General features: G+C 52.6%; 1 protein-coding gene across 4 annotated transcripts in view; it reads left to right on the top strand.

Moving 5' to 3' along the window:
• The window catches only part of MLLT6 (MLLT6, PHD finger containing), a 46,299-nt gene that overhangs the window by 14,218 nt on the left and 14,394 nt on the right, over nt 1-17,687 (top strand). For 2 of the 4 annotated variants that reach the window (XM_074891999.1, XM_074892000.1), the window contains exons 8-10: nt 7,982-8,098; nt 15,728-15,902; nt 16,679-17,269. In XM_074891999.1, coding sequence (XP_074748100.1) covers nt 7,982-8,098; nt 15,728-15,902; nt 16,679-17,269 — 883 coding nt within the window. The remainder of the gene's footprint in view (nt 1-7,981; nt 8,099-15,727; nt 15,903-16,678; nt 17,270-17,687) is intronic. The other 2 variants (XM_074892001.1, XM_074892002.1) reach the window with 2 other exon arrangements.

The raw sequence follows: 17,687 nt of genomic DNA on the forward strand, positions 1-17,687 counted from the left end.
TGTCAGCGTGGTCAGATAGTTTTTAATACTTTATGGGCCATATCTTGGTTTTTGCTAGCAGAAATCCTGGATTACTCTACCAAGCAACCCCTGGATACATTTCTCTATAGTCAAAAGCCAGATTTACCTTGTTGTATAAACGCGATTGATGATACCCCTGCAAATCACAGCATGAATCACATTTTAAGTCTTGCCATAGCTGCCTGGCTGTTTACTACTTTCTTGTTTGTTTTTGTCTTGTTGCAGTAGGCATCCTCACAATGCGTAAGTGATTTTGAATGGTAATGGTAGTGACCCACACGCAGAAACAGCCTGATGACACTCCGGTGGGTTATGTGGGCTCAGTCTGATGGATCCCAGCCCAGTCTCTGGAGGACAAGGGCATCCAGGCTTTCAAAAGCAGTACGGCCATCCCTTAATACTGACTGACACCCTCCTGGCACGCCCGGCTGAGAGTCCATAAACTGTGTGGGCAGGAAAGCCATCTCCCTCTCTATTTACAGAGGTTATCCCGCAATATCCAGTTTGAAAGGCTGCCCACCATGCCCATTACGTGTTTGGGAAGGTTGCCCAAACCGTACCTGATACGTGGGCAAACACGGCGAACCTCGCTCACGCTGCCGACACCGCCAGTAAATTTCCTACTGCCGACGAGGCTGGAGCGTTTGGGGAGTATTTACTCCTCTTGTGTGTTCAGCTGCTGCGAGCAGAGGAGGAGGCAGGAGGGAGAAAGAGCATCTGTGCCATGGCCGGGGAGCGAGCGCTTGGCACAAGGTGAACGGCTGTACTGGAACGTGCTATTTTTAGCCAACAAACAGGCAGAGGGGGTGGGGGAGAGGGCAGGATCGGGGTGATTGACAGCAGCTCAGCTGTAATTATAACTGACAGACCGTGCGAGTCCAAGGCTGGGGACCGTACGAGGGTTTCTATATTTGCACAGCTTCTGGTGGCGGGGGTGGGAGCGCAGTCACGTGCCTGGCAGGTAGGAGCAGGGGTGGTGCTGCTCCCCGGCTTTGGTTGGAAAGCAGGTCAGCGCCAGGGGGAGAGCGAAAACAGGAGGAATATGGATTTATTTATAGGCTTCTCAGTGGCGCTTGCCACTATTGTTAGCCTCTGGGTTCCTCACAAACGTGCAGGGACTCCGTCGCGCTGCTGCCTCACCCCTCTCCCCTCCTGATGGCTCGTTGGGTTTGCGAGCAGCAGATCCCGTGGAGGCCCCTTCCAGGGCTGGGATCGCTTGGCACGGCCGCAGCGCGAGTGCAAAATCAACTCCTTCCACTTAGAGAGGGGGAGTCAGCACGGAAAGGGGGCCGAGGTGTGCCAAGCAGCTGGGATGGGCAGGGTGAGGAAGGCACTCTCGGCTTCCAGGGGCGTTGGGTAGTCTGCAGGTCTGGGAGCGGCTGTGAAGTGCAGGGAGGGAGGACGGGGTGCGAGGCGGTGTGGGAACAGAGACCTTTCAAAGGGGTACCCGAAGAGGGGGTTGAACTATTACTTCCCACATGGTTTTGGAGTACGTGACTAGCAGTGCATGATCTAATTGCACATGTTTCAGGGGAACTGGGCGTGCTGCTGTGCTGACCTGAAGTAGAACAGCTTTTTCTTGAGCCTGTCCAGCTGTGCAGCCGGCTGGTCCCGTCCTCCCAGAGCCGGAGGCGTTGCAGGGGGGCTGATCACTCAGCGGCAGACCAGAGCCTGTGTGTGAGTCCCCCAGCTGCAGGTGCTCCTGGCTTTCTGCTCCAGAAGGAGCCTGACAGCTCCCTTCCAGTGCAGGGCTGTGGCTGTTTGCTTAGGCTTTATGGAGGAAAACCCTGACTGAGCTAATGACTAAGTGAGGGGCACAGGATTTAACCCAGTGGCTTCAGTAAGACAGCAAAGACTTGGGATTTGGACTTCTAAGCCGTGCTGTAAAACAGTTCAGCATTTGTGAAGAGTCTTGTTCTCTGTGGAACAAGGGACAATTGTGATGTGGGACTGCAAGCCAGCGTCTGCATCCCCCGCCTCTTGCAGGCGCAAATGATGCCAGCCCAAGCATTTCCTTCTGTGCTGTCCTGAAAATGGGAAAGCTCCAGGCTTTGGGTTCTCCTCAGAACATACCAAGCCTTAGCAAAACCAGCCGCATTTATTTCTTCGGGGTTGGTATTGCAGTGGTTGTGTTCTACCCTGTGGGAGCCTTTGGAGTGTTTGTTTAAAAAAAGAAAGAAGAAAGAAAACAATAGCTAAATACCAAGAAAATGCTGGATGACGCACAGGGGTTGAATGAAGTACAGATGTTCTGTCACCTATATTGTCTGCTTGAAACGCGCAGAAAAAAATTACCACGCTCCGTGGAATGAAATTTGTCACGCCAGGAGCAGACGGGAGCACATGCAGTAAAACATTTTTAGGCGTATACCCCATGGAGGGAGACACTCGTCCGGTGTTATTCTTACTGAACACCTGGAAGCCATAAGGGAAATCAGGGGACTTTATAATTGGATATGGGATGTTGTTACAAGAGGAACAGTCCCTGCCCGGTGACATGGGAAGGAGAGGCAGGCACTTGGAGCAAACAAGCCCACCTGCAGTTGTTCCTCAGGTCTGGGTACAGAGCCAGTTCTCCACAATCAGAACACACCTTGAGCTCCTGAACTGCTTCCCTAGCCACAGCAGAGGACGACTTTATTGGGGTACAGGGACTGTGTCTGTCCTGCCCCCCTCATCCCTTTAGCCCCAGGCAGGGCGGTGCATGAGCCCCCGGTCCCGTGGCGTCGGAGCAGATGCACGGCAGAGCCTGCCTCCCCGCTGCCACTGCCTGTCTGTCTAGACCCGATGCCAGTGGAGGAAACGAGCCAAGGATCCAGCCCGGCAGATTTAGCACACTGGAGAAGTTCTACTGGGCTGAAATCTAAACCCAGTGGGTCTGTGAGGAGCTTTGTGTTTGCGTTCGGGTTGGTGACGGAGCTCTGCCTCTTGGAGTTTTGTGTCCACGCAGGCACCGCAGGGCAAAGTGGGCATTTTTTTCGAGTGGGATGCAGGTGGGTGCTTACAGGAGCAGCACAGATTTCTGGGGAGGGAGTACTCCACCTAAACCTGCCCTAATCTACCTCTAGTACCCGTGTTTCGCAGCCGCAGCATCCTTGACCGGCTTTCTGTGACCTTTCGTTATGTGGGTGTTTAACCGCCCCCAGCAATTCCTTCCATCGGCGGGGCGTGCAGCAATAATTTGAGAGCACACAAAGCCCCGCCAGGACTGGCCGCCTGTCCCTGTGTAAAAGCTCTCATGCACTCCCAGGGTGACTCAAGGCAAACCCGTGAAATCCCCACCACAGCCCCGGAGCAAGTGAGGTTGCCGGCAGGGGCTTAGCGTCCCTCTGCCCGGTGCTGCCTTCCTCCTCACCGATGCTGCCTTCCTCCTCGCTGCGGCTGCCATGGCTGCAGCCCAGAGCCAGGCCTCCTCCTCCGGGTGAGGGAGTTCAGAGAGCCTGGGAAAGAGGGGAGGGAGCAGCAGAGCCCACTTGGCTCTTCCCAGCTCCCGGCTCTTCCCTCCCTCCTTCCCCTGCCCAATCTACTTTTAATGATCCAATTGCTGGTGTCCAGCAGATTAGAAGAGGGGGCTCGGGGAAGGGGAGACGGCGGTGGGGGGAGCAGGAGGAGCTGTGCACAACCCTTTTTGGCAGCGAGAGATCCTGTTTCGTTCCTCCTGGGCTGAGGAGCTCGAAGGGAGATTGTGTCGCCGGCACGCCCCCCCCCCCATGCAGCCGCGCTCCCCCCGCCGCAGGCCTGGCCTGCTCCATGCCCACATGCCAAGCCCCAGCTGCTCAGTCCTGCATGGAGAGAGTTTGTTTTCCATGAAGTTTCTTGCTGGGGGCAGGTTCACGTTCCCTGCAGACCACAGCTCGCCCAGCCAGCCAGCCTGCTGCAGGGAGCGCCGAGCGGCTGCAAGGTAGGGCTCGGCTTTTGCTTGCGAAGATGGGACGGGGGGTGTTGAAAGGCTTCCTGCTCTCACAGAGCGTCCTCCCTCCTTCCTCCTCCTCTTCCTCCCCTGAATCCCACTTCATGGCACAGCCAGGCAGGTCTCTGGGGGCTGCTGGCAGCCTGTGGAGTTTCCTGGAAGGAGGATTTGCAGAGGAGGGTGCCTGTGTGCCGGGGAGATGAAGCGTTGGATGCAGAAGAGCCAGGTGGGGAGGGGACATTTCAGAGGCAAGGGACCGAGTGCTGCTTTCCCCCTCTCGCCTTGCCCTCCCCGCCCTTTGCGCTCTGTGGCTCTTGCAGGAAGCATTTGGAGCCTTCCGGTTCCTGGAGAGAACCCACACGTTTAAAAGCCTCTGGTGCAAGCTGGGGGACGCCCAGGGTTGTCTGAGGGCCTGTCGACACAGCCAAGATAGCCAGGAGTGCCAGGGCACCCCAACCGTCTCAGCGCCGTGGTCTCGGCCGGCAGCCAGCGTAACCTTCCCATCGGTGCCGTGGTCTGGGGGCAGCCCGGCCCGTCTGCAGAATGTCTGTGGGGCAACAGAGTGAATTTTCCTGCCCGTTTAACACAGGGCACCGCGTTTCTCCAGTAATATTGAAGAAGGTGTCAGATGCTGTTGCCTTTCTGAGTAGCCAAAAGTATTAGCGGGTAACTGAAGGGTGGGAGGTGGGTGCTGCTGGGTGTGCGAAGGCAGCGGACACCCAGGCTGCAGCCCGGAAGGCTCGTGGCAGCCCAGTCCTGTGGGATTCTGCTCTGCCCGAGCAGAAGTGACACAGCACAGAGAGTGGTGTGGGAGCAGGAGAAGTGCTTGGTGAGCTCAACAGAGGAGCAAGGTGTGCCCGTGGGCATGGCCTGGGGCTGCGTGCAGGGACACCCGGCAGAAGTAGTGGGGAGCTCCTCGTCAGGCTGCGGTGGTTCTGGTTTCAGTGCAGTCCTTTGAGCAGAGCACGAAGACTGGTCTCTGTGGGACAGATTTGCTAAATAGTTTGAGTGCAGTTGCTCCGCACATGGAGTTGGGGCCAGATCTTCAAAAGAGCTCAATACCCAGTGTTTAGCTTTTTGGAAAACCTGACCCTTTATTCAAGCATCTAAATGGGAGCTGAGGCATTCCAGAAATCTGGTCCCTATTGTGCAGGCTGGGTTCTTGCTGAATATGTACATATGTACGCACTCCTACATATAACCAGAGGACTGCTCAGTTAGCTGTCGTAGGCTCTGCGCTGCCGCCAGCGAAGGGAGGTTTTTCAGACGGGAGACAGCCAGGATTTTGAAGCTGGAAGATGTGAGTTCGGTGGTTGCCATCACAATGTAATTGTGGGAGGTTTTCTGGTTCACTGTGGTGACAGTCAGGACATTTCTCCCTTTCCCCACGCATGTGCACGTGTGTATGTGTATGTATGAGATGTGTAGGCTCATTGTCATTAGCCAGAGTGGTTTGGCTCTGCCTTGTCTCATCCTGACCATGATACGTGAAATTAAATCATTACGGTGCTGTCTTGCTGGCGTTTGCAGCAGCGCATCTTATTGCCTCCTGTTGCGACTTCATGATTGAAATGCATTTGAGATTCAGGGTCTGGACATGAGGGAATAAGCTCTGTGGTATTCAGAAAGTTTAAGGACCAGGGTTTGTGCAGTTATTTGGCAAAATGTATTGTAATGAGGTGTCTGGCTTCTGTTTTCCATTTCTGGCTTCCATGAGTGGCACTGGCAGCATCTGCAAGTAGGCGAGCGTGTGTCCAGGTGGGGTGGGGATCCCTGACTTTTCCTTCTGAATTTATGGATGACTTTCTGTGAAATACCAGCAAGTTCTCTCATCCCCTGTGTGCTGGTTTCTCCATTTGTAAAATGAGATGTAGATATTAAAAACCTCTATTCAGCTCGTTGAAACTTTCTGCTGTGTGCTATTAAGTGAGTGCAAATTGTTACTACCACTGGAGTACTGAACGCTGACGTGCACGTGGTCTGTAACAAGCTGCTTCACTAACTGGGCACAGTTTCCCCGTCTTCCTGTCCTAGAAGACCCATGAGACTTAGATAGAGTTTATAGCATGAGAAGCCCCCAAGTATTTGAAACATTATGAGATTTAGTAAAGATTTAATTTTAATTTATCTTTCAGCACTTAGTCTGTAGAAATCACATTTTCAAGCTTTCCTTGTTCACTGCCAAAGCTGAAAATGTGTATTAAAGAAAGGGGGGAAAAAAGGAAACAGAGATTCTTGTAAAATACTGTAGCTCTCGGAACAGAGGCTTTAACAGATATGTCAAACGCCAGGAGTCTTGTGATAAAATTATGGATATTGGCAGTGTTGGTTGGGCACTCGGCAAGTGCAGTGAAGCTCTAGGCTGGATTTGTCTCCTTTTTTCGCCAGCTCATCCCAGTTAAAGCTCCTGCGGTGTCACAGCAGGTTTACGCTGGCAGGGGCACTGGTGGCTGCAGCATGGGCTTCCTTTTCAAGTGCAGTGGAAATTCAGCCAAACCCACACTGGAAGGTGCTGATTTCTGGAGCAATTTTGCTTCACCTCCACTTCACTTCATGCCGGCCTTCTCCAGCCTTTCTCTCTTGCCCTGTCCCTCCTCCTGCCCATTTTTTTTCCCATTTAGTGTATTGTTTCCTGAGCTAATTATGCCACTTCTCCCCAAAAACACACAGCGGAGCTCATATATTTGCTGCAGTTGCATCTTCCCCTGACAGCATCCCAACTTTGGCATGTGCTGGCAGCCGTAGCCTCGGGGCTTTGCCTGCGTGAGGAAGCAGTCAGCATCTTTCTGGAGAGTCAGTGAATTTTGATGTGACTGTTCTGTTCTGAACGCACCTTCGGTCCAGACTGAGGACTTCAGCTTTTAGAATAAAACGCCCGTGCAAGGGAGGCGTACCAGAATAGGCATTTTTTCCCACAAAAAGGTCTCAGAGACAGGAGGATGGATTTTTCAAAGCCCTGCATGTCATGCAAGTGTTTATCTGACTGGTCCACGCACCAGTGACCACACTGGGAGCTTTGGAACTTGGTAAAGAAGTTTCTTCAGCTTCAGTAAAGGCAGCCACATCTTTAGCTGACATGGGTAGCACGGAAAAGCTCCTGCAGTCAGCTGAGTGTGTTCCCATGGGAACGTGCAGCTGAGGAAGACAAGGAGGAAGCAGGAGTGTGTGATGGAGCGTGTTCTTCGATCCATCCATCCTGTATGCCAGCTGGCCTGGGCATCCTCAAGCCTGGGGTCACACAGGCCTGTGTTTTCAGTCACGGAAAACATCTCAGTTTTAGCATAAACATCCAGACGGCACTGTATAATAACCTCCTTGGTTACTGTCCATTCCCCAGGAGAATATAAAGTCAGGGCAGACAGGACTCAGTGTTTCTCAGGCTGTGATTTTTCCATGTTTGCAATTTGAAGAATCCTGTGTTTCTGGGGTTTTAGTGAGAGAGAAAACAGGATGAAGAAATCAAACTGAATAGTCTGTCTCCTGTTAGCAGAGATGGACCCAGACCAGCTGTCGCTGCTGGGAGGGGAGATGGGGGGGATCTCTAGGTTAGGTTCAAGCCTAGGTTCTGAGGTATCTGCTGACTGATCTTTTTACCTGTGCACATGCAACATGTGCTGAAATCAAGACTCTCCCCTTGTCTGTACAGGGTGGATCTGAGAAACCCTTGAAGAAGGTGGAGAGCGAGGGTAAGGGGGCACAGAGTCCCTTTGGGGAAATAACAAGAGGAAAGCTCAGGTTTCTTGAAATCAGCCAGAGCTTGTTAAGTCCTTCCCTATCATCTTACCATAAACTGATTTGGGGGCTTCTGTTGATATTCTGCACTCCAGATGTTGGCTGCAGCTGGGATAGAGATAGTGGGACGCTCCCAGCCAGAAGCTGGGATGTGGGGGAAGGGATACTGGGCTCGTGTGGATGGGTGGAGAAGGAAAGAGGAATATGAATGTATGGTTGTAAATCCACCCCTACACACCCTGCTTTCTTTTCCCTTACAACTGTTATTCTCAGCAGAGGAAAAGTTAGCCTTCCAGTACTCTCTCATTTCTTTTGCAGAGTCGGAAGGACAAAGAAAGACCTAAACAGAAGCACAAAAAACGTCCAGAGTCTCCCACCAGCCTTACCCCATCCTCAGTGCCCGTCGCTGCGGAGAAGGTACCAAACCCCCAGGATGTGAGTGTGTGAATGCAGAGTGGGGAGGGAGGGCAGGGGGAAACCATCGACGCTGGCTTTCCTAGAAGTGGGGTGGACAGGGCAGAAGAGCAGAGAAAGGGCTTTTGTCCGTTTATTTTGATTCCTGATTCGTCACATTCTCGCTCGCTCTGCCTGACTCCCCACCTCGACGCCCACCTTGGGAATTTAACACGGCAGCTGTCTTGATTTCTGTCAGCACTGACGACACAATCATGGAGCTAAACTCCCAAGTGATTGAGCTGTAAGTGCCAGCCTGTTTTGCAGCAGATGTTCAGATTTGAAGCTCTTGCGGAATAGATAAATATCCATGCTTTGGCCTTTTCTGCTGCCACATCATAAACAGCTCAGGCAGGTGGATAAGCAAGGCAAGGCTTGTGGGAGGATGTGTTAGCCTTTATTAGACAAACTGATGTAGCTGAGGGGAAAAAAAACCCCAGACAATCTTGCAAGCACAGAAGATCTTCAAAGTGCGTAATAGAGGTAGCTTTTCTGTGTGAGACAATGGGAGGTTGGTTTCTATTTAGTTCCTCCATTTCAGGGAAATTCAGGCAGAGGGGCACAGTGTGGTGGCCTGTTTCGCTCCTGAGGTGTAGAGGCAGCCCAGTGCCCTGCTGGGAAGATGTCACTTGTGTGGGTTTGTCTCCTCAGGGCCCGGGGTGTGTGGGGCTGGCGGGGCGCGGTCGGGATGTCGGTGTGTGTCTGCTCTTCACTGCTGAAATCATGCTGCTGACATGGCCTCTTGCACCTGGCTGTAAATCAGGAGGGCCCTGAGCTTTCTGTAATTTGTGCCAGCCCCAGACTCCACTAATGCAGAATAGACACAGTGGAACTTGCCTCGAGATTGCATGCAACCAGGTGAAGGCCAAGTTTGCAGTTGTTCAGGGTCAGGGAACAAGTGAGGTTACTCCAGCACCTGGACCTTTAGAGTTGTACTTTCCTCTCTGAGTGGGAATGTAAATTAATGCAACTCCTCAGCAGGGCTGTTCTGGTGTAAGTGAGAGTAGGACTGGGGCCAAGCTCCTGCTAGAACAAATAAACAACATGTCCCAGGAATGTCCTTTTGTGCACAGAAATGCTACTTGGAAAGGCTTGGGTGTCCTTTACGTGGCAGGACTGCCTTGTGAAAATGAGAATTCACAGGCTAGCAGTGTCTGCGTGTGTGAGAAGCACTGCAGGGGCAGTCTGGAAGAGCGAAAGCTCCTGCCAGTCAGCACGGGGTTGCTTTGGGTTAGGGCTGAAGAGGATTTTCTCTGTTCTGTGTGAGGCCAAGCCTGGAAGCAGGGAGTAGGTGTAGGTCAGAGCTGAAATGGCAAAGCTGGTCTCATGGTTCTCAGGCTGGGAGAAGCAGAAAGTTACAGCGGGACAGAGTGGAGGAACAGCCTCTGAGCTGCAGTCACTCTTGGTTTTACCTGTGCTCATGTTAGGGCAGCTCAGCTCTGGCTTTTGGGAACAGCAGATTCACCCAGTTAACAGAGCTGTCAGGAACCGATGGCCTAAGAAGATTATTTTCAAGCTGCACTGAAATCCAAAACCTGACTCTTGGCCAGCTTAGAGCGGTTGTTAGACAATTACCCACTGTCTCCTCCAAAGCCCTGCCAGACCTTTATAAATAAGGAGGGAAGGGTGCAATTCAGTTTTACAGGCAGCTTTCAACTCTTTGTAAGCTAAAATTCAGGAGATCCTAATTACTGTAGCTGTACTTGAGTGACAGGGTTTTAGTGTTTCCCTAGGGAGTTATTATTAATCCTCATAACAGAGAGTGTATTTCCCTTGCTTTTTTTTGTGCATAGATCCCAAAGTATTGTTCAAACTCTGTTACCAAAGGTACTCACTCCAGACCAAATGTAAGAGCTGCTCAGCAGCGTGCTACAACCCCGCACAAACCCCTTGGGGTGGTTGTATGAGGCTGGCTGGAGAGTTGCACCAGTGTAACATTGCACAGGTTAGACTAATGTAAAACTAATGTAAAACCTTGAGACACATTAATGGAGCATGTCCAAACAGGTTTCTTCTTGGAAGCCAAAACCATCCTTGTCCTTTCTGGATCGTACATTAGTACAGCTCTTCCCAGTAGAGTGCACTGGGGAGATGCAGCAAACCAAAAGCTGACGTTCACGGTGTGACTACGCAGAAGAGCGTTGCTAGTCCCCGCTGTGCCGTGGTTAGAGTCTGAAGAGAACTGGGGTCTCTTCCTCTCCTTACCACTTACATGATCTTGGGCAAATAATTTATCGCCTCCACGGTGTTCTCCAAGTTACCCAATGGACCAGACCATAAACTCCCCAGGGATAATCTTGGGACAGATGGTCACGTCCAGGCTCCTGGGAGAAGGCCAGTGGCCCGGAGCAGCCGTGCAGAGCCGCAGGAGGCTGGTGCAGCCCTTGGTGTCCGTGCCAGACCCTTGCTGCCAGCTCGCCGTGCTGCTCATGCTGCAGCCAAAGTGGCACCACACACAGCGAGCCCCAGGCTCCCATCCTGGCAGTGCCGGAGCAGGGGTTGGGCGGGGGGCACCGAGCATCACCAGTGTTTTGGAGCCAGCAGTGAGGAGCAGGAGCATCAGTCAGGCGGATCAGCAGGAGAGCCCTGGCACCACTTGCTCCTTGGGCACCGGGGCTGCGGGCAGACTGCAGTGTGGCACCAGCCACCGGGCTGTGCAGAGGCGTTACTGGTAACTGAAGCCACGCTCCAGTCTGCTCCCAGTTTGTTTAGCCTAAAAGGAGCCTGGGACATCTGACGCCCAGCATCTGATCTTGCTACCAAAGTCCTTTGAAGCTTTCAGCAAGCCTTTAATAATGGATTTTCAGAGCCATAGTCCTATATAGTAGGACTTTTCAAGCTACTTCACCAGGTTAGGCTGACAGCAGGGGAACTGTTTCATTGCTTTGGAGGAACTGTGGTATGTCCCACTTCCTTGTTCCAACAACCTGGCCTCTGGGTTCACGTTTTTCTTTAATTTTTCAATCCAGATTTATTTTTCAGTTCCAATTTTCACCTAATGTGTCGTCCACCCTGTGCTCCCCTCTTGAACCGTTTAGTTGTGAAGAAGATCCTTTGATGTGGTTTCAGTCTTCCTCTTGAAATCAATTGTGCTAGACCTCTGACTTCTGCCAGATTTTTGAACATCCCACTGAGTGCTTCCCTGTGTCTTCTAGGAATCTAAATACCATTAATATCTGGCACTACCAGGCCTCCGTGTGCTGTCTGTGCAGTGACAAGCTCTCGTTGCCTCGCTCAGGTTTGGGGGATAAACAGACTGAAAACACAGTGCTGTTGTGGCCTCTGCTCTGGTCTACACCGGAAAGTGAAACTAGGGTGTGAATTCACAGCATGCAAAGGACTCTTTGTAACACCTCTTCTGAGCTCTCCTCCTGCCTCTGAAAGTGTCTTTGGGCGATGTGATTTTCATGGCTCTCAGAGAGGGGCCACAGACCTTGCTTGTGGGGCACAGGAGTGTCCAGAGCGGCTGGCCCAGCGGTGCTCAGGGCTTTTGGGTGGATTGGAGGGGTTGTAGAGAGGGAATTTGTGCTGGATACAGGCTCTCGTTCATTGTCACGCCGGGTACTTGCAGCTCAGACAGACTTTCTGGGGAGTGGGAAAGAGGCAGAAAACATCCCCTCTGGGTAATAGTTTCTGGCTATAACAATTTCTGGCTATTTTATGTGGTGTCTCCAAAAACACCAAAATGCTGCCAACTAGTAACACTTCCGAACAGCCTGGTGGAAAGATGGCATTGATGGAGCGGGCCTGGGGCAGAGGAGGATTTTGCACCTGTAAGTCTTGGCAGCCAGGGCTCTATAGCCAGACAAATTCAGGAGGTAGTTTTTCTGTGCTCAGGATCCCTGCGTGTAGCTGGTGCCTGGTGCTGGGATTGGGTTCGGTGAACAGCAAGCAGCGTGCCTCTTCCCTCCCCCTGCAGATGCCCCTGGGGAGCCGTCCTGCCGCTCTGTGTTGCACTTGCAGTAAATCTGCAGGATTGCAAGCCACCCCAGCTGCCTCCTCCTGCCAGCTGCAGACATCGTGATCACTTGTTGACACACACTCACACATGCTACGTGTTTTGGGCTGCAACATCTGGCTCGCTCTGGGTTTTGTAATCTAAGCCGCGGATGCCAAGGCCTCCCCGCACCCACCCGCTCCCGGTCAGGTGCTGGAGAGGGAGCGCAGCGGGGCGAAGGGCTCGCGATTGCAGACGCCACCGGAGGCAGGGAGACTTTCCAGGTTTCCCACTGTTATTTGAGCTCTCGGCATCTACTCAGGGCCAGCCTGGAGCTGACAGATCCTGGGAACCTCTGCACTGCGCCTGGCTCAGGCAAATTCACAGTCGCTGGGGTGGGGTAGGGGTTTGTGGGGGAAGGCTGATGATTACCCCTGCTAAGCAAAGCGTGTCTCAGCGTGGGTATTCGCAGTAAAAATCCCTGAGCCTTTTAGCATCCCTTGTCCTGACTTGAGTGAGGATTTGCCAGTGACATCAGGCACTGAAAAATATGATCTTCAGCCATCTGTGTCTCCTGTGCCCACCTATAAAGAACAGCAGCACGGTGCTGCCTGATCTCCAGGTTGAGGGAAGGGACGTGGTAAAGGCTGCGAGTGGCTCTGACACAGAGATGCTGTAGCTGGTGCCCGGAGCTCCTGGTGGAGACTCCGACCTCTACCTCGTGATGCAGCGTGGAAAGGCAGCTGATGCTTACAGCCTGCCTGGGCGGCTGCTTCAGCACATCGCCCTGCCGTGCGTGGGCTGGAGGAGCTCCTGCTCTCGTCGCATCGTTCCTCATTCGTGTCCTCCCTGCTTCCCCTCACCAGTAGTTTAATCCAGGGCAAAGCCACTCTGTGTTTCCGACGCGGCACCAGCCTCCCCCACCCCTTCTGTATTTTGTCAGTGGTTCCCTCTAGGAGCTCGCCCCGCCAATCAGGAGGCAAAGAGATGCTCTTCTGATTTCCCATAAATAAATTAATGAATGAAGAGCTTGGGTGCTGCACAGTGTCACAGAGAGGCCAGGAAACAGGTACAGCCCCGTGGGGGACAGCGAGCGCCGGGGGGAGGAGGTACGTGCATGCCTGCGCTTGGGTGCCTGCGCGACGTCGTCTCACTTCTCCGGGGTTGAGACAGGAGTTTCCTATTCAGACTGTCACCTCTAGCTGGGGCAGTAGGTTTATTCTGATGACATTTTTCACTTGATTGCTTTAAATAGACCTTCAAAATGTAGCTGCTGCTTCATTTTGAAAGAGAGCTCTCACTTCCTCAGCGCTTCCCTATTTTTTTTTTTTTCCTCTGCAGCATGCTCTCCCCCACACACCTGTTTGCAACACACAGAACATTGGTGCTTCTGCACACACACACACACAGATTTCCGTGCTGGAGAAAAGCCAATGACCCAGAGATTGAGCCCTCTGTTTATGCACAAGGCAAGCAGCAGGCATGCAGGTTTCTCCAGCCCTGCTCCCTCTAGGCAGCAGCCCTGAGCTGGAGAATCTCCTTCATTAGGGAGGCGAGGGGACTGCAGCCCTCATTACTGTTATTAATATTGGCATTATGGTAGCAGACCCCTCCCCTTCAAATCAAGGCCGTGTTGTGCTTGGCAGTCCACGTGTGTCTCCTGGAAGGTTCAGCTGCCACACAGAGCTCACAGGCTCCACGGAGCGAAGTGGGAAAGAAATAGAGGCACAGAGAGGGGAAGTGATTTAGTGTGGTTTCAGGTTCCCTCTCTTTGCTCCTCGGCTGCAATGTTTGGGCTCTTGCTCCAAATTCAGGCTCTCTGGAGCGGCTGCTAGAGCAGGGCCCTTTGTGGTGAGGAGGGCTTGTGGCAGCACCATACAGATCTGTCTGCCGTGACCTGTTTGGCAAACAATATCTAGGATAGCATTTGGCAGGAGATGGGAAAATCCTGCCCCTGAAATCTCTGAGAGTCTCTCAGGGAGGTCTGTGAGGTCAGATCAGCCCTACAGGTGAGTGTCTGTCCATTCACTGCCTTCAGCTGAGCCAGCTCAGCCTCTCTTCCCCTCCTTTCTTTTTCCCCTTTAATTTTGCAATTAAGATTTATTTCCCAGCTCAGATTTCCCCTTTCCACCCCGCACTAATTCATTACCTGCCCTGCACTCCCTTCCTGACACTCTGGATTTAGAACATGTCTTCTCATGTGGTTTCCCCCTGCCCTTCTGTGGCCTCGTGCACCTTGTGTGGAGCTCCAAAAGGCGAATTTATGGGAGGAAAATTCAGGGCTTTGCATTTCTGCTGAGACATGAGCCATCTCGTTCCTGCGACTTCGTGAGCAGTCTCAGGACTTCCCATAGCCCCCAGACACTGTTCTCCTTTCCCTCCCCAGGCAGATGTGGAAAGTCGGAAAGATTTTCATGCTCCCTCTGAGCTCATAAATCAAGAAGGCTTAATCTCCTACATCCAGGAGTCTGTGATGAGAAAATACAGATTCCCCCTCCTCTCCCCCCTAATTTCCACCACTCCCTTCCTCCTGTCTTTCATATTCCCGGCACATCTGGTGTGTGTTAGGCTGCCAGCTGTTGCATTGTGCGGAGTGATTAAACCATGTGGGAGGAATGGGGAAAGATTTTTATCTGGGCATTCATGAGTCTGCATTACAAGCCCTTTTTTCTCGAGCTCTCCCCAAGAAGAGGTCATCTGGAGTCAGGGATAGTGGAATGTAAGAAAGGTATTGTGCTTCTCTGTGTCTTCCTTGTAGCTGCTCAGTCAGAAATAAAAGGTGTTAGCACTAATGCACAGGTGTTATATTTTGGGCTGTAGCCATCACAATAGAACTGTATCTATATTATTGATTGGTTGCAGTAATATCTTGCAAGGAGTGATCTTTGAACGCTGCTGGTTTGGCTTTGAAGTGACTTGAAGGTGAAGGTTTCATATCCTAGCGTGGGTGCCCCGGGGAATCTGGTTTTCAGTTCATTCCACTCTCCCCCTGCTAAGCTCCCACACTTCTCTCTCTCATCCCAAGCTCCTGGATTTCCTAGCATCTGGCCAGCCTCTTCATCCCCCTTGCTTCCCTGTCTCCTGCAGGCTTATATGGGGTTTGGCTAGCATCTGTTGCGTGGTCAGATGCTGCTCTAACAATATCGCTGTGAAATATTTACTGCAGTAGATTTGGAAAGCTCCGGGCTGGCAGCGGAGCTGCTCCGGTGGATGCTTTAGGGAATCCAGAGAAACTCCTGTCGCAGCACAAGGACAAGCAGGTTCCCCCAGGTGGAATGACCTTGCTGAGAACAGCACACCTGAGAGATGCAGCTGAAATGTATGTTTGAATCACAGCCAAATTCACATTTTATTTGGGCTGAATAACCCTCTGAGGTACTCCCCTCTGATGACGATGTGAGGAATCTCTGATGTCTGTGCCCTCGTTGTCAGCGCCCTGTTTAATTTCCTGCCATTAGATGGGATGAGTATAATCCCTAAGAGTATAAAGCCTGGTGCCACCAAGCAGCAATAGAGGGAAATGTTGCTTTTTTTCTCTCCTGCGTAACATGACCTGACCATCACTTTGTGGGCAGAGGGGGCAATTACTTCTCTTAAGGGGAAATTGGTAAAAAGAGCCCCTGCTGTGGCCACATCTGGCCTGAGTGAGTCACCTCTGTGTTTGCTGCTGCCAGGGCTCTACCAGCCACCATGAGGGGAGCAAAGAGACCTCGGAGGTCGGCAGGTCGGAGGTGAAAGGCAGGAAGTCCTCAAGCCATGGCAGCAGCCACAAAGGGAAAAAGACGGGAAGCGGGAAAAGCTCCGTTGGCTTCAGCTCAGCTTCATCCAGCGGGACCTTCCAGCCTGCAGGTAAGGGGTGAAGGAGAAGCAAGAGAGGAGAGGAGGATGGGGGTGATGTTTTGCTTTGCTCCTCTTTGAGGTCTGTATCTGTAAAGATACCGGTTCACCAACTAGTGCTGTGACACTTTGCTGGTGGGTATCTCTTTAACCCCTTGAAGAGAAAGGGAAAAGTCTTATTGCTACTAAGTCCATGCACAGAGGGAAGAACCGAGTCAGATGAGTGTTACAGCTCCCCTCCTGTGCAGGCCTGCTGCACTGCAAGGAAAAACAGATCCAGATGTCTGAGTGGAGGGAGGAGGGAAGCGATACTGTGCACAGGCAATATGGGCAGCACCTGTCCTCTCCTCCGTAGGTGGTACTGTCTGCAGCAGTGTTTTAAGGAGTACTAGTGGAGAGAACTGAGCCAAAACCTGATATCCAGGCTCCCCTGAGCTTTGAGTCAAAGCCGTGCAGGGCTCCCATCTGCTCTGACCTTGCTCAGTTCTTTTTCGAGCTGTTGTAATGGCTAGCATGTTCCTCTCCTGGGACCCTAATCGGGGCTGGGGGGACAGCAGTGACACAGGCCCTGGGGGAGCAGAGACGTGCACGGTTGGGTGGGATGAAGCTGCTAGTGAGCACCTCTCGTGCTTGCCAGAGAAAGTCAAAACAGAGGGCCAGGAGGGGACAGGGATGGCCTTCAGCTGGGTTACTAGCCAGTGCCAAGGACCTGTGTTGTGGCCACCTTCCCGTGGCCATATGGACTGAGTTACCGCCACCACGAGCCCTCCTGTCTCTGCTTCCCCCAGGTACCTCCTGCAGCAATTTGCAGTGCTCCCAGGACTTTGTGACATTCCCCAAGCTTGAGCAGGACGACGAGAAGTACCGGAAGCCTGTCTCTTCCTCTTCTTCTTCCCACTGCTCCCCTCTGTATGAAGGCCAGAAGGGGGACATCTTTGAGCAGAAGGTGATCTTCTCAGGCTTTGGGTCCATCATGCGCTTCTCCACCTCCGCGGTGAGCCAGCAGAGAGGCCGTGATGCTTCCCCTGTGGACTATAAGGCCTCGAACCCTGTCAGCGGCCCTTCGGTGGGGACCGGTGGGACCAGTGGTAGCAGCAGCAGCCACAAGCGCATGCCGTCCCTCAGCATGGAGGAGGGAGAGGTGCTGAAGGAAAAGAAGCACAAGGGTAGCAAGAAGAACAAGCATGGGCCTGGCAGGCCAAAAGGGGGCAAAAGCAAAGAGATTTTGGGTGCCCAGCTGGCTGGGTCCACGTCTACTTCCTCGTCACCCTTCTCCGGGGGCTCTCTTGTTAGCTCCAGCATCGGCAACTCTTCACGGCCCTTCAGCCACACAGGGAATCTGCCCAGCCTCAGCATGGAGTCCCCGCTGCTGGGTTCAGGTATGTTCCCCCTTAGGGCTCCAGGTGTGCACAGTTCCCCCCAGCCCTGCTGTCTCTTCATCACATTTCCTGGTGTCCGGACCTGTCTGCACAGAGTCCAGTCCCTTTAATTCAGTCCCAGGAGCTGTAAAAATCCGCGTCTGGGTCTCCCCTTCCCACCTTGGCCTTCATCCTAGAATCTCCTCCAGGTCAGCACCTCTCTCGTTGGAGCTGGGCTGCAGATCGGAGCTGGGGAGCATTTCAAACCCTTTTTGCTTAAGTGCTGGAAAACCTCAGCTAGCCAGAGCTTAATTTCCAAAGCGCTAGAGAGGGATATTCACAGACCAAACAGGAAGGACCACAATCTGACCCCAAATGAGGGACTCTCGTAAGTGGTTCAAGTTTAACCCCTCTTTTAAAAGCAAAACCTCTCATCCTG

This window comes from Strix uralensis, chromosome 22 (assembly GCF_047716275.1).
Source record: "Strix uralensis isolate ZFMK-TIS-50842 chromosome 22, bStrUra1, whole genome shotgun sequence".
Classification (NCBI taxonomy): domain Eukaryota; kingdom Metazoa; phylum Chordata; class Aves; order Strigiformes; family Strigidae; genus Strix; species Strix uralensis.